At 39.9% G+C, this 15,900-nt stretch overlaps 2 protein-coding genes across 2 annotated transcripts; both read right to left on the bottom strand.

Annotated features, from left to right (window-relative positions):
• Positions 1-10,231: 10,231 nt before the first annotated feature.
• MAM_06318 (pyridoxamine 5'-phosphate oxidase) lies at positions 10,232-11,128 on the bottom strand (the record flags this gene model as incomplete). The annotated part of the gene is made up of 2 exons (XM_040825116.1): positions 10,232-10,944; positions 11,089-11,128. 2 exons carry the CDS (start codon positions 11,126-11,128, stop codon positions 10,232-10,234), a joined length of 753 nt encoding a protein of 250 aa, XP_040676772.1.
• Positions 11,129-11,756: 628 nt separating this feature from the next.
• MAM_06317 (Beta-lactamase/transpeptidase-like protein) lies at positions 11,757-13,542 on the bottom strand (the record flags this gene model as incomplete). Its single annotated transcript, XM_040825115.1, has 3 exons — positions 11,757-12,198; positions 12,268-13,206; positions 13,265-13,542. The coding sequence occupies 3 exons, from the start codon at positions 13,540-13,542 to the stop codon at positions 11,757-11,759; spliced, it is 1,659 nt and encodes a 552-aa protein (XP_040676771.1).
• Between the last annotated feature and the right edge of the window lie 2,358 nt (positions 13,543-15,900).

Genomic DNA, 15,900 nt, shown 5'->3' with positions numbered 1-15,900 from the left:
TAGGCTTTTCTAGCTACTAAAATAACTAGATTTAAGATAAAGCTTAACTAAATAAGCCTAATTAGGAAGATAAAATACCTAACAGCTATAAAATATCGGATTTATTTGAATAAAATTAATAAAATTAACAGCATTCTAATATAAAGAGCAGTTTTGCAAGCTTTTAAGAGAATTCTAAAGAATTTATTAAAAATAGCTTTAATAACAGCCCTAATAATTAACATAATGAATATAATTAGTATCTACTATATATATTTGCAACAATAAGGCTTAATTTATTAAATATAAGCTTTTTATTTAACAAGATACTGCCTTTTTAAGCACTAACTATTTAAAAATTAAAGGTTACAGTAAAATTCAGCTAAAAACCTTAGACAGGCTATTTATATTGCAAAATACAGCTTATATACTGAATTTTTACATAAATATAATAAGCCTAGACCTTCTATTAAAGGCAGGCTATAATTAGGACCTAGCTACTAGAAAGGTCACTAAAAATAAAGCCTGGATTTTTACTATAAGCTGGATATATTATTAGTTAGTTATTAAATATAATAAACCTTCTAAAAATGCTATTACAGCTAGCTTTTATAACTTAAAAACACTTATAACTTTAATAACTGCCTCTGCTAAATGCTGGCACTAACGCCTAGGTTATCTAGATAAAGATGCCCTAGAACACCTTATTGAACCTTATAGAAGCTACTACAGGGACTAAAATTACAGGCCCTTCTACTATCGAATGCGAAAAATGCTCTCTAGCTAAGGCAACTAGAATTATATCTAGAAGGCCTTCTATTCAGAGCCCTAGGCCTTTCTATAGGCTTTATATCGATATATTTCAGCTCGAAAAGGCCTATAACAGTCAAAATGCAGTATTATTAGCTAAAGATAGCTATACTGCTATTATCTTTATTTATTTATTATATTTAACAACATAAGAAGCTATATTAAAGGCCCTAAAAGCCCTAAAGACCCTTATAAAGATACAATTTTAGCAGAATATCTGCATTATTTATAGAGATAATAATCTAGGCCTTTAACTAGATTATAGTGCTTAGTTAGCTAAAACTGGCATTATAAATAAGCCTACAGCTCTTTATACCCCTGCTTAAAATAGCCCTACAGAACGGTTAGGGGGTATTATAGCTACTAAAGCTAGGGTTTTAAGGCTATCTTTAAATTTACTCTCTAAATTATAGCCTGAATTCTAGTTAGCTGCTGTCTATTTATACAATAGAACTCTAAGACGTTATATATCTAAAAACCCTCAAAAACCCTAACAAAACTTCTAAAAATCCTAACAAAGAACCTAAAAACACTTATTAAGCTATGCCTTTTAAAAGATTATACGTCTATCTAGCTGAAAATAAGCTAGATACTAGCTATACTAACTATTTAAAACCTAATATAGAGCATTTAAAGGCCTATAGCTGTAAGGCTTATCTACTTACTAAGCAAGCTTTATAAAGTCATTAAAAACAAGCCTTAAAAATAGAACTCTACGCTAAAATAGGCTATTTAGTAGGCTATAATTTAATAAATATATACTAAATATAAGTACCTTCTAGCAATAAAGTTAGAAGGGTTAAAGATGTAACTTTTAATAAATTATCTATTTACTCTATAGAGAGCTCTAAACTTATTAAAAGCTGGATAGAAATATACCTACTAGCTTATATTAAAGATAAGAATAAATATAAGGATTTTATATACCTTAAAGAGCCTACTTAATTAGAAGAACCTTTATCTAGTTAAATATCTATAGAAAAACTACTTATTTAGCTGAATTAACTATTATTTAAGGAGCTAGAAGCAGAAAATTAATTATCTAAGCGACTACTTAATATTACAAATTAATTCAGCCATTTAAGCTCTATATTACATTATATAGCTAATAAAGCTAGCAATATAATTTAGGCTAGAAAAAAGCTAAACTAAATTAGGAAATAGCGCTAGCAGCTAAAGAGCTAACTAAGCAAGCTTATATAAGCAGCTTTTTCTAAGGGGCTAAAGAGAGCCTATATATATTAAATTTGCCCCCTAAACTACTAAGATAGTTAGATTTAAGGCAGTATAGATTTAGCAAGGAATTTTAAAAAGCTGCTAAATAAGAATTTAGTATAAATTAGCAGCAAGGAACGTTTAAGCTTATTTAAGAAAATCTTGCTATATCTAAGGCTCTAATTAGCTAAATTTAACCTAGAAGCTATACAGCTAAATGCTGTAAATACTTTTACAAACAGCCTTTTAGACGAAATAGTCTATATAAAATAGTCTATATAAAGTACTCTAGAGGCTTTAAAAAGCCTAATTAAGTACTAAGGCTAAAAAGAGCTTTATATAGCCTAAGAAGGTTGCCTTTATTATAGCAAAAGGACTTTTTAAAAACCCTTATATTTATAGAGCTTCTGTAACTAATAGAAGAGCTTTATATTTTTACTAATAATAAAATAACTATATTTATCTATATTAATAATATAGTTTTTATCTTTAAAAAGGCTTATAATAATAAAGTAACTACTTTTATTAAAAGGCTTAAAGAAATATATAAAATAAAGAACTTAAGGAACTTAAAATAGTTTCTAAGCATATAAATTATATAAAACTAAGCTAACTAAAGGCTCTAGCTATCTTAAGACTTTTATATTAATAAAATTACAGTAAAATTCCTTAATTCTAAGAATTTAATTAATTTAAAGAATATTTCCTACTATAAAAACTCTATTATTAATAAGGACCTTAAGCTTAATATAAACTAGGCAATAGCTAATAATATATATTAATTTTAAAGCTTAATTAGCTCTATAAACTATACTAGTGTTTAGAAAACTATAAGGCTAGTTACCCTAGACCTTCCTAGGGTTAAAACAGCCCTAAGGCATATTAATATATATAATGCCTAGATAAGGCAGGCCTATAAAGAAGGAAAATTCAATATAAAATACCTAAAAACCTTAGAAATGCCTGCTAATAGCCTTATAAAACCCCTTATAAAGCAAAAATTCTATAATTTCAGACAATAGCTAGGCCTATTTAATATTAAAGGCCTTATCTTAGCTAAAGAAGCTATTAAAAATTTAATAAATTAGCTATATAAGCTATATCTGCTTTTTTATCTATTTATTATCTATCTTTTTACCTATTTTATCTATCTTCATTACTTATTATTTATCTTTTATTTATATTTCCTACTTATTATAACTTACCTAGCTATATTTAATATATAGCTAAGGGGGTATATTAGCAGTAGATACTGCCTACTAGAAAAAACACCTATAAAAATAAAGGAAACAACTATAGTATATAAATTGCCTATAAGGAACATTTTTATACCTATACTATATATAAAGGGTCCCTCAATTGGCCGACAAATTTTATAGGTAGTAGTATATAGCTGTTCTTAGTTAGTGGAGTGATTTGTCTGCTTAATTGCAATAACAAACAAGACCTTAACCTGCTAAATAGTGTCAGCCAAAAAAAACAACAATCTAGGGGGGTGCATGCGCTATGCAATTGCGCAGTAATATATAAGGTTAATTTGCGTCTCCAATTGCTGGAGCGCGTTCCACTTTTGCGTGGTGCAGTTGACCTTGCGATTTTCCGCCAACAGTTATAAGCCCGGTTGCCGCAGGCCCTGTGCCGCTGCCACGGTCGCATGTTCGAACCCCGTTACAATACAACTATATTTTACAAGAGCCTTCTATAACAACAACTATAACTACAACTATAACTACAACTATTACTACAACTATTATAGGCGACAAAAAAAAATTACTATACTATATATAAAGGGTCCCTCAATTGGCCGACAAATTTTATAGGTAGTAGTATATAGCTGTTCTTAGTTAGTGGAGTGATTTGTCTGCTTAATTGCAATAACAAACAAGACCTTAACCTGCTAAATAGTGTCAGCCAAAAAAAACAACAATCTAGGGGGGTGCATGCGCTATGCAATTGCGCAGTAATATATAAGGTTAATTTGCGTCTCTAATTGCTGGAGCGCGTTCCACTTTTGCGTGGTGCAGTTGACCTTGCGATTTTCCGCTAATAAATAGCCTATATTGCTTCAGCAGTACGCCGGCTTCTTAGAGGGACTATTAGCTCAAGCTAATAGAAGTTTAAGGCAATAATAAGTCTGTAATGCCCTTAGATGTTCTAGGCCGCACGCGCGCTACACTAATAGAGCCAGCGAGTACTCTCTTAGCCGGAAGGCCTAGGTAATCTTGTTAAACTCTGTTGTGCTAGGGATAGAGCATTGCAATTATTGCTCTTTAACAAGGAATCCCTAGTAAGCGCAAGTTATTAGCTTGCGTTAATTACGTCCCTGCCCTTTGTATATACTGCCTATTGCTACTACTAATTAAATAGCTTAGTAAGGCGTCCGGACTAGCCTAGAGGGGTAGGCAACTACCTCTTAGAGCCGGAAAGCTCTCTAAACTTAGTTATTTAGAGGAAGTAAAAGTTGTAACAAGGTCTCTGTTAGTAAACCAGCAGAGGGATTATTATTAAGTTTACTATAACTCCTAAACCCCCTTATAAATATATACCTTTCTAGTTGCTTCAGTAGGTATAGCCCTAGAGTTAGGTTTGCAAGAGCCTGCCTAGAACTAGGCGCCTGCTAGAGGACTAAAACTCTTGTATTTCTGTATAATAAGAAATATCTAAGTAGTTTATAAAAGAAAATAAATTAAAACTTTTAATAATAAATCTCTTAGTTCTAGTATTAATAAAGAATGCAGCAAAATACAATAAGTAATATAAATTGCAGAATTTAGTGAATTATTAAATCTTTAAACGCATATTGCGCCTACTAGTATTCTAGCAGGCATGCCTGTTTAAGCGTTATTTCAACCCTTAAGCCCTAGCAGTTTAGTGTTAGGAGCCGGCGATAGTATTACAGGCGATCTCTTTATCTCTACGCACACTGCCCCTAAAATAAATTAGCAGCCTTGCTGCAGCCTTCTCTGCGTAGTAATATATTACCCCTTCGCAATAGAAGCCTAGCGCAGCTACTGCTGTAAAAACCACTAACTTTTTTTACAAGTTGACCTTAAATTAAGTAGAAATACCTGCTGAACTTAAGTATATTAATAAGCAGAGGAAAAGAAACTAACAGGGATTGCTCTAGTAACAGCAAGTAAAGCAGCAATAGCTTAAATTTAAAATCTAGCCTCTAGGGCTTAAGTTGTAATTTACAGAGAATACTTTTAGCAAGGTGCCTTCTAAGTTCTCTAGAACAAGACGCTACAGAGAGTAAGAGCTCTGTCTAGTTAGATGCTAAGCCTCTATAAAGCTTCTTTAATAAGTTAAGTAGTTTAGGAATACTGCTCTAAATAAAAGGTATATATCTTCTAAAGCTAAATACTAGCTAGAGACTAATAGCATATAAGTAGAGTAATTAAAAGATAAAAAGCACTTTAAAAAGAGGGTTAAATAGTATGTAAAATTATTAAAAGAGAAGCGCTTATAACTAGACTTAGGCCTAGTAAATTATTTAGCGTTCTTGCTAGTGCACTTTGCTAGGCTTAGGCTAGCATTAGTTTGCCTTAGGGGACAAAGGCTGCAGAAATATAGCTCTCTTAGAAGTATTATAGCCTGCTGTATAATACCCTAGGGCAGACTAAGGTTTATGCATCTGCAAGAATGCTAGCGTAATAGTTATTAGCAACCTGTCTTAAAACACAGACTAAGGAGTTGTCTTTATATACAAGTGTTTAGGTGTAAAACCTCTATATATAATAAAAGTAAACGCAGGTAAGAGCTTTAGCGCATTATCAACTAATCCTAATGTTCTTAGATAGATTTAAGTAAGAGCATATAGAGCTAGACCTAAAAGAAGGTAAACTATGCCTATATAGAGTAAAGCTAGAGGAAACTCTAGTAAAGGCTTGCAGCAGTTCTAACGTGCAAATTAATTGTTAAATATAGGCATAGAGGCAAAAGACTAATTAAACCTTCTAGTAGCTAGTTTCTGCTAAAGTTTCCCTTAGGATAGCAGTATTAAGCTTAGTTTTATAAGGTAAAGCAAATAATTAAGGACTTAGGGGCGCTCTTATGCCTTTATTTATTCTTAAACTTTAAATATATAAGAAGCTCTTATTACTTAATTAAACGTGGGCATTTAAATGTATTAACACTAGTAAGCTATTTTTAGTAAGCAGAACTAGCAATATAGAATAAACTAAACGTAAGGTTAAAGTGCTAGAGTAAATACTTATTAGACACTACAAAAGGTATTAGTACATCTTAACAGCAGAACGGTAGCTATAGAAGTTAGAATCTGCTAAGAACTATATAACAACTTACCTGCTAAATATACTAGCCCTAAAAATAAATAGCGCTTAAGCGTCTTACTTATACCTTGCTCTTAGGGTAGAAATAAAGCTCTAAGAAGTAGGCAGACGTAGAGGTTAGTAACAAAGCCTAGAGCGTAAGCCTAGGTTGAACGGCCTCTAGTATAGATCTTAGTAGTAGTAGCAAATACTTTAATAAGAACTTAAAGAACTAAAGTAGGGAAAGGTTCTATATAAACAGCAGTTAAATATAAGTTAGTCGATCCTAAGCTATAGAGAAGTTCTATTTTAAAGGCGCACTTATGCGCTATCTAGCGAAAGAGAAGCTAGTTAATATTCTAGCACCTAGATGTAGGTTTTGCGCGGCAACGCAACTAAACGCAGAGACAACAGCAGGGGCTTTAAGCAGAGTTCTCTTTTCTTCTTAACAGCCTATTACCCTAAAATCAGTTTGTCTAGAGCTAGGGTTTAATAGCTAGAAGAGCCTAGCACTTCTGCTGAGTTTAGTGCGCTCTTAACGTCTCTTGAAAATCTGCAGAAGAGAATAATTCTTACGCTAGGTTGTACTTATAACTGCAGTAAGTCTCTAAGGTAAACAGCCTCTAGTTAATAGAACAATATAGATAAGGGAATTCAGCAAAATAAATCTATAACTTTAGGATAAAAATTAGCTCCAAGGGTTAGATGCATTAGGCCTTAGGAGAACGCCTTAGGAGCAGGCAGCTACTAGCTAGGCAACTAGCCGGCAGCAGCTAGTATCTAAGTGCTAATGCTCTTAGCAGGCTTTAGCTGTTTAGCGCACGCTTAACAACTAACTTAGAACTAGTATAGATAGGAGGAATCTAACTATCTAATTAAAATATAGCATTATAATAGCTAGAAAGTAGTGTTAATGCAATATAATTTCTGCTTAGTGCTCTAAATATTAAAGTAAAGTAATTTAACTAAGCGCAGGTAAACAGCAGGAGTAACTATAACTCTCTTAAGGTAGCTAAATGCCTTATTATCTAATTAGTAATGTATATAAATAGATTAACAAGATTCCTACTATCTCTATCTACTATCTAGCGAAACTACAGCTAAGGGAATAGGCTTAGCAGAATTAGCAGGGAAAGAAGACTCTATTAAGCTTAACTCTAGTTTAACATTATAAAAAGATATAGAAGGTATAGAATAGGTAGGAGCTTTAGCGCTAGTAAAATACTACTACTTCTATTGTTTTTTTACTTATTTAATAAAGTAGAGCTAGATTTTCATTTAACTTCTAGTCTTAAGGTTCTTTGCAGGCTAACCTAGGTTAAAGACATTATTAGGTAGGGAGTTTAGCTAGAGCAGTATATTTATTAAACTATAACGCAGGTGTTCTAAGGGGGGCTTATAGAGAACAGAAATCTCTAGTAGAATAAAAGAGTAAAAGTCCTCTTAATTTTAATTTTTAGTGTAAATATAAACTATAAAAGTATAGCCTATTAATTCTTTAGTCTCTTAATATTTAAGGCTAGAGGTGCTAGAAAAGTTACTATAGAGATAAACTATACTTATACCTATAGCAGTCTCTATATACAGCAGTAGTAGTAGCACTTAAGCTTTAATAATGTTTAAGGTTAAGGTGTTAAGATTACTGCTAAGAGGTAGTTACTAGTAAGTAAAATGTCCTAGGCTAAGTTTTATTAACCTTAGTTTAGTCTTATCTCTTCTATATAGCACTAGGAGGGAATAAAGGCAATACACCTAGATGTAGGGAACTCTTGCAAAGCGTTTAGTACTACTTAGCAGGATAACGCTCTGCTAGTTCTAATAATAGCAGGTATAGTAAAAATTTAGGCAATAGAGACAATCTGCAGCTAAGTTAGCTGCTCTATATGCTTAGAGATGCTAGCTAGTTTAACGCTTGCTAAGGTGTAGATTACTAGGGGGGGGGATATAAAGCGCTAAGAAAGAACCCCCCCTAGCAGCTTAAGGTACAGGCTACGCCTACCTAAGAGGGTAATACTACCTACCGGCAGTGCCTGCTGAGAAGTAGTATGCGTCTCTAGTTTTAAGCTAGAGCAAAGTATTATAGAACTAGCTTATAGCAGCTAAGCGTTTATAGCAATATTGCTTTTTAATTCTTTAATGTTAGCTCTTTCTATTATACTAAAGCAGAATTTAGTAAGCATTAAATTATTTACCTACTAAAATTTATTTCTTATTAGTAGGGATAGTTAGGTCTTAGAGAGAGGAGGGGCTAAGATTATACTAGCTAGTTAAAATAGTATATTGCTATAGGTGCTATCTAGCAATACAACTTAGATTAGGGAAGGCTAAGAGCCAAGAGGTCTATGCTAATCCTAAGAGGAGCTCTATAAGAGCAATCTTATAATAGCCTCTATAGAGCGCAGAAAGGTATAGGCAACTCTTAAATATTTAAGGTTGCTTAAGAGACATACTAAGCCTACAGGAAACTATACTATATGTAAAGGACTTACAGTCTAAATTATATAGAAGAGCGATTAAGTAGAGAGGGGAAATACTCTCTATAAGCTTAGGTATAATTATATATATAGAGGATAAATAAGTTAATGCTAGAGCTAGAGTTAAGTTATAATAGCATTTAACTATTAAGTATTGTAATTACTCTAAATAGAGAATGTAAGCTAGGTTTAGACTGTTATAAGATAGGTTAGTTTTACTCTACTAATAACCTTACTACAATAGTAATTTAGCTTAGTATAAGAGGAACTGCTAATTTAGATAATTAGTTTTTACAGCTGTCTAACTAAGTAGTGCTATAAAGCTACTATCTGCTAAATAATAGCTAAACGCCTCTAAGTTAGAATCTACACTAAAATGCAGTAATACTGCCTATATATATAAATAGACAAGAATAGGCCTTAGCTTAGCGTTTTAGCAGGCGATTTATCTATAGCATAGAAAGTATAATTTATAGTAATTTGTATATTATAATTTTAATATAAGTAGAGTTAAATTCTTTGCAGATAACTTAGCTGTGCAAAACAGTTCTATAAGCAGTAGAGTAGCCTTATTGTTACAATCTGCTGAGGGTAAGCTGTTCTTCGCCTTAATTTCCCTAATGCCTGCCTCCTCCCTGCGCACAACTGCAAACAGGGGTAAGGGGCTGTATAGAGGGGCGGACAGAGGCTGCTAGGCAGGGTTTTGCCCTCTAGTCTAGTCTAGCAGGCAGGTAGTACTAGGTAGGCTGCTTAACTTTAGGCAGTTTTAACTTAGTCAGCCTGCGCGCGGCCTTTGCGAGGGGTCTGCCCTGCAGGGGCTGTAGGGTAGGCAGCTACACTTAGGCAGTCTGTTTGCAGAGACAGAGAGGCGCAGAGTAGGTGCATGTAGGCGACACGTCTCGGCAGTATAGGCGTGAGTTGATTTTTTTTGTTTTCCTATATAAATAAATTTTGCAGAAAATAAAAAGTAGCCTACAAGCGCCTGGTAGCGTGGCCGGGCCGTTAATAGGGTTGGGGGGTAAGTAAGGCAGGCTGCGGCGACTAGCACAGCAGGCTGGCCGCTACCTGCTGTGGAGGGCTGGTGGCAGCCCTGCCCCAGCAGGGTAGGTAAAAAAAGAACAGTTGTTTACAGGCGCAGTTCCCCTGTTGCCATAGGCCGTACTTAGATTCTGCAGGCAGGCGCAGCAGCGCAAAGAAAAATGTATGCCTTGCTATACAAGCGGCGCTAGGGAGGGGCAGGCTACCCTACAGCGCAGCTACCCTGCACCGCATCACATCCCCCACCCGGCACCCCACGCCACGCCACCTACCCTGCAGCGGAGGGGTGTAGGGTAGCCGCCTACCCTAGAGCACGCCGCAGCGAGTATAGCGCACGTATCTACGGTGACAGAGTCCTCTGCGTTGGAACAATAATAAGCGAGTCATTACGAGTGGACAATATTGTGGTGCGCCCGCGCCGCCCTCCTCCCGGGCCGCACCTCGTCAGGGACTCAGCCTCTGCAGCGTCCACTGGTCGTCCTCGCCGTCCCTGCCCTCCTCGCGGACGTAGACGAAGCGGTCGTGCAGGCGGCACGGCCGGCCCTGCCAGAACTCGACGCGCGTCGGCACGATCCTCAGGCCCCCCCAGAAGTCGGGCACGGGGATGTCCTCCCTGCCCTCGAACCTGGCCTCGGCCTCGGCCACCCAGCGCTCGAGCTGGGCGCGGCCGTCGTCGCCGTCGACGCGGCCGTCGGGCTCGAGCACCTCGCTCTGGCGGCTCGCCCACGCGCCGATCCTGCTCCCCCTGACCCTCGTGTCAAAGTACTCCTGGCTCTCGGCGGGCGAGTACCGGCTCGCGACGCCCTCGACGCGCACCTGCCTCTGCAGCGCGGCCCAGAAGAAGACGAGCGCCGCGTGCGGGTTCGTCGCCAGGTCCGCCGCCTTGCGCGACGTCCCCAGGTTGGAGTAGACGACGAAGCCGCCCGCCGCGTCGAGCTCCTTGAGGTACACGATGCGCGAGGAGACGCGGCCCGACGGCAGCTCCGCCGTCGACAGCGTGCACGCCTCGGGCTGCGCGACCGCCGCGCACGCCTGCGCCTGCGAGAACCAGCTGCTGAACTGGGGCGTCGGCGTCGTCGGGTTCAGGTCCCTCCGGGAGAGCGTCGCCCTCGTGAACTGCTCGGCCTGGCCGTGCGGGGACGAGCCTGCTGGTGCGACTGGGACGCGAGGGAAGCGTTGGCATTCATTTCATCCAGACCTGTTCTCTCCTGCCCCCCTCTCTCTCTTGTCTTTTGACCCTCCCCCTTAAGGGTTCGTCTGCTGGTCTTCCGTCCTTCTCCTTCAAGGTGAGGCGCGCTTACAGATGAGCTTGGCCTCGGATGGCCGGCGGTAAAGTGCCATGGTGGTGCGTGCGAATTGCGCCCTGGGGCGTGTGCAGCGCATCAACGAGCGGGTTGCGGGGAACTGAACGGCTGCGTTTTCCTCCTTCTCTCTTTTTTTTTATTTTCCTTCACGCTTCTTGTGTCGGGTGTTGGGCCAAGGCGGGCGCGGTCATGATGCGGATGATGCTGGCTGGTTGAAAGAGTGGAAAAGTATGAATGGGCGGGCATCAGCATTCAGGACCGAGACCGAGACCTTGGCGGCTGTCGGTGTCGGGTGGCTCCGCTGGGTGGCTGGCGGCTGGCGGCTGGCGGCTGGCGGCTGGCCGCGGGAGAAACACAGTGCATACTGGAATGTGCTCGATTCCGCACTGTAAGAGGCGGTGTTCACGTTTCGTGTCGTCCCGGCCATTGGAAAAAGTCAACGGTGAGTGTTCGTCATCGTCATGACTCATGGCTGTACTACTCACGAGCACCTTGACAAATCACCGTCACCTTGTCTCGAGACCAGCCTTAGCCACGCCTCCTTCATTCAAAAACGACTCATCATCAACTTGTTCACCCTCATGTTGCAAACATCACCCTCACTTATCGAGCTACCGCACCCAGTTACACCGCACAAACGCAAAATGAGCTCCCCGTCGCCTACGCTATCTGACCCTCGCATAGCTCACAACCCCGTCCAAGAACCCATGCGCACCAGCCCGATGTGTAACCTCGAGCGCTTGCACCTCGCCGTCGCTACCCATGACGAAGCGCGCTTTGAAGAACTGCCCAGCCTCAGGGTCGTCATCTCTAGTCCGCCACAGTGACGTCCAGTAATCCCCCGAAGCGTGCTGCAGTGTCACCCGCTGCGCAAAGATGAGCTCTGGCCGATCCGCAACCAGCAGTGTCCTTCCCCTGCCCCCATCCTCACCAACGGCCTGTTGGGTGAGTATGAGCTTGAGCTTTCCATATCCGTCATGGTGATATGTCCCTGCGAGCGATGCCATGTCCACCGAGGGAGGGAGACGAGGAGAAGGCAGGTCGGGGAACAGCAGGGCCGTGGCGTTGGCAAAATCCTGCTTTGCCTTTCTGACGTCTTCTTTTTCTCTGCATCGGCGTACTTAGCATGAAACTTTTTTTTTTGTTTCTGAGTGAATTTCAACCGGCTGGACTTACAATCCGTCAATGTCGATACGCTTGTCCTGCGGAACACCCAATCTGTCCTCGATGAGGCGATATGTAACCGCCTTCATGACGCCGTTGGGGTAGTTCGCGAAAACAACAACGCCGTACTGCCTCTCCGGCAGCCAGTACACCAGCGCGCCGTGCGTGCTCGTCGAACCAGAGTGCCAAATCGTCATCTCGCCGTGTAGTCGCGTCCGGAACCAGCCCAGCGCGTATGTCGTCACGTCGGAGCCCCGGCTCGGCTCCGTCATGGAAATGAAGCGCGGCCGGACCACGTCCTCGTGCACGGCTTCCGAGAGAAACGCATCCCCCTTCAAGAGCGCCTTTACCCACTTCGCATGGTCAAGTACGCTAGAGATGACGGCGCCCGCGCCAGAGACCTCGGCTGTGGCGATGAAGGGCATGGCGACGTGCCTCCCCTTCTTTCCGTCGTACCAATACCCCGTGGAGAGATCCAGCCCGGACGCCTTGGCGCTGTCCACGTCGAGAAACGTGGACTTCATTCCCAGGGGGGCCCAAATGACCCTCTCCAGGGTCTCGCGCAACGACTTCCCCGTCACGGTCTCGACGACGTGCGTCAGGACCTGCCACATGGGGTTGCAGTAGTGCCATTCCAGCCTGAGCTCCAGCTGGATGGGGAGGTTGCGCAGGTTCCGGACAGCATCCTTGACGGGCGTGCTGGAGTTGGGATACGTGGCCAGCGAGAGGTGGTGGCCCGGCAAGCCCGTGCGGTGGCTGACGGCATCGTCGAGCGTCAGATGCTCTGTAGCATGTGCGTCTTGGAGGACGAAGTCGTCGCGGATGATGGACGAGATACGCGTCGACCAGCCGTCCTTGAGAGTTGTGCTCGGTGTCGATGAGGTGGGCCAGGGACGCCGCGAGTTGTGCCTTGGTCGTGGAGCCAACGCACCAGAGGGTCTCGGGCGTGGCCTTTGTGTCAGGGAGGTTCGAGTACCCGTATGCCTGCAGGCGGCCGCGCTTAGCTCACTCCCGGTCCGCCTGATGATGAGGGCCCACAGGCATAAGAGTGCGTGGCTGCGGACGAACCTTTGTGAAGACGTCGTCGCCGTCGACGACGGCTACGGCCATACCGGCCAACTTCCACTCATCCATCAGACCCTCCACATATCTTCCAAAGTCGCCCGTAAAAGGACTCTTGCTTGCTGGTCCAGAGAGGCTGTGAGAAAGCGGCATCTGCGCCGACAAAGCCGCGGGCAACGACACGACTGCCGCGACCATCAACCTAGACATGGTCCGTCGTGCCATGGCTAGACATGGGGGTGTGCGTGCCCGTGTTTTTGCCAGAGACAGCGCAGAGACAAAGCACAGGTCATAAATACCCACGAGTTGGTTGCAACGAAAATCATCAGGTTGGGGTGAGTGAGACTTGTGTGATTTCCCCGTCAGTACGGAGTACGGAGTAGCTGAGACATCTTCGGGTGCGGCAGCCCCCCCTCCCTTCTTGCCGCGCATCTCGCTCGGGTTGCTCTTGCTCTGTGCCGCAATCCAATACTCCGTAGTTGCCTTGTGGAACAACGAGGCCAATGAAATAAAGTCCAGCCGGCATGTCGCTTCCTTTCTCCTCGGGTATTGTCCGTGTCGTGCTGGGGCCCCAGTCCGCGTGGAACGAACCAGTCACCTCGCAACTTCCAGAAAACGCCAAAATCAAAACAGGCCAACGACGGGCTGAACCCAAATTACAACGGGTCGTGCTATTCGTGCTACCAACCCTATCTATTCGTGCTACCGCGGCTCGATTTAGCCTAGTGACTAACTGCCCACACCCCACTATACATTTTTATATACACCTGTATAGTTGCGCCTGCTTTTTAGAAATTTAATTAGTGTTTAAATTAAATCTATTATTTTTTTAATAACATAAGCCTAGGCAAGCACTAGTAGCGCTTAAATCGCTTAAAAACATAATTTCTAGTGTTTTTAATAAATATATATATATTACAGGCTGTAATTATTCTGCTGCCTAGGCTGTTAATTGTTCTGCTGCCTCTAAGAGCGCTGCCTAGGCTCCTAAGAGGTTATCTATTAAATCTATAGCAACCCTAATACTGCTGCTTGCTCTATAGCTTGTCTACTTATTAATTAAGGTTGTATGTTATTTATAGCGTTTATTAATTGCTGCCTTAACTATATTGCAAGTCTTCTTTATTATTATATCTTAAATTATTTAACTAATTTATCTTGTGTTACTACGCATTATATACTTAAATTAGTTTGTTAGCAACTTTAAGAGCTTAATTAAGGCCTTTAACTTAGCTGTTAACTGCTATTATTATTAGAATTTTAGTATTATATATTTAAGGGCAGCAGGCAGTATCTTCTGCAATTAATTCTATAAAGATAATAAATTTAAAGATATAGAGCATTAGAAGTCTATAAGTTAATATTAAGTATATTTTCTGTAATAAATTAATAGAGATTAAAACTAAGACTTACTAGCAGCTTTATAAGCTACTAATAATAAGAAATATTGCTTCTTTTTAAGAGCTATTATACTTATAGCTTTAATAGAATAATATATATATAAAGCAGCATAAATTAGTGTGTAAAAGAGCAATTTCCCTGATAAGGTTAAAGCTGTTTACCTTTATAATAATTAGCTTCTGCAAGCTTATACTAGTAGGCTAAGAGATTAACAGCTTTATAGAATATTTATATAGGTAAATTACTAAGCTATTTGCTGTGCCTATATGCATTTTGCTGCTAAAGCTTTATTATAGCTGCTTTTTAAGAATATTTGTAATCTTTTTTAAGAATTATCTGCTGAATTAATTAAAAGAGCATAAATAAATTGTTATTACTAATATATATATAGAATTTTGCATTATAATATACTGCTTTAATTAGACTTATAGTTGTATACTTAAAATTCTAATAAAATTAAGTATAATAATAAGCTTACTACTTGCGCTAACTATAATAAGTATTCTTAATGTAATTAAGAATGCCTTATTGCTGTAAACTATATATATTCTTTATCTAGTTCTATATAGAGTTAAATGCTTTAATTTCTTATGCATAAATAAGTAATTTAACTGCTAAAGTAAGGCTATTTAGGCATTTATTAAACGCCTTAACTTCTAGGTTATTATTATTATTATTATTGTTGGAAGGTTTCTAACAGGAGAGGGTTTTTGCCTTTATATTTATAAACATATGCTAAATATATATCTGTTGCTATGTCTTAGGGAAAACAACTCGCAGGGCGTATACCTTAAGAATCTCTATTATTTTATACTTAGTAATTAACTAGATTATATAAGCTCTATTTATTATATCTCTATTATATTATAAAGAGTCTCTTAATTAGACAATAGTTATAAGCCTAGTTGCTGCAAGCTCTACGCTATGCACTATACTTTATTAGAAATATACTATTTCTATTTAGGCTTAGTGCTAAACCTCTAACTAATTAGAATTTAGTATTTAATTAAGCAACCTACTGTAGACCTACTTTAGACTTACTTTTCTAAATCTTATTATTATTTAATAGAATTTGCACCTATTTACACCTATTTAACTAAGCTTTTATATAACAAGCTATTTACTATGAAAAGAAGCAACTTCTGCACAGAAATTTATATTAATCTACTATACTAATAAAAA

This window comes from Metarhizium album, assembly GCF_000804445.1.
Source record: "Metarhizium album ARSEF 1941 chromosome Unknown scaffold_20, whole genome shotgun sequence".
NCBI lineage: Eukaryota > Fungi > Ascomycota > Sordariomycetes > Hypocreales > Clavicipitaceae > Metarhizium > Metarhizium album.
Note: the sequence above shows the minus strand (reverse complement) of the source record. Positions and strands in the feature narration are given on the sequence as shown.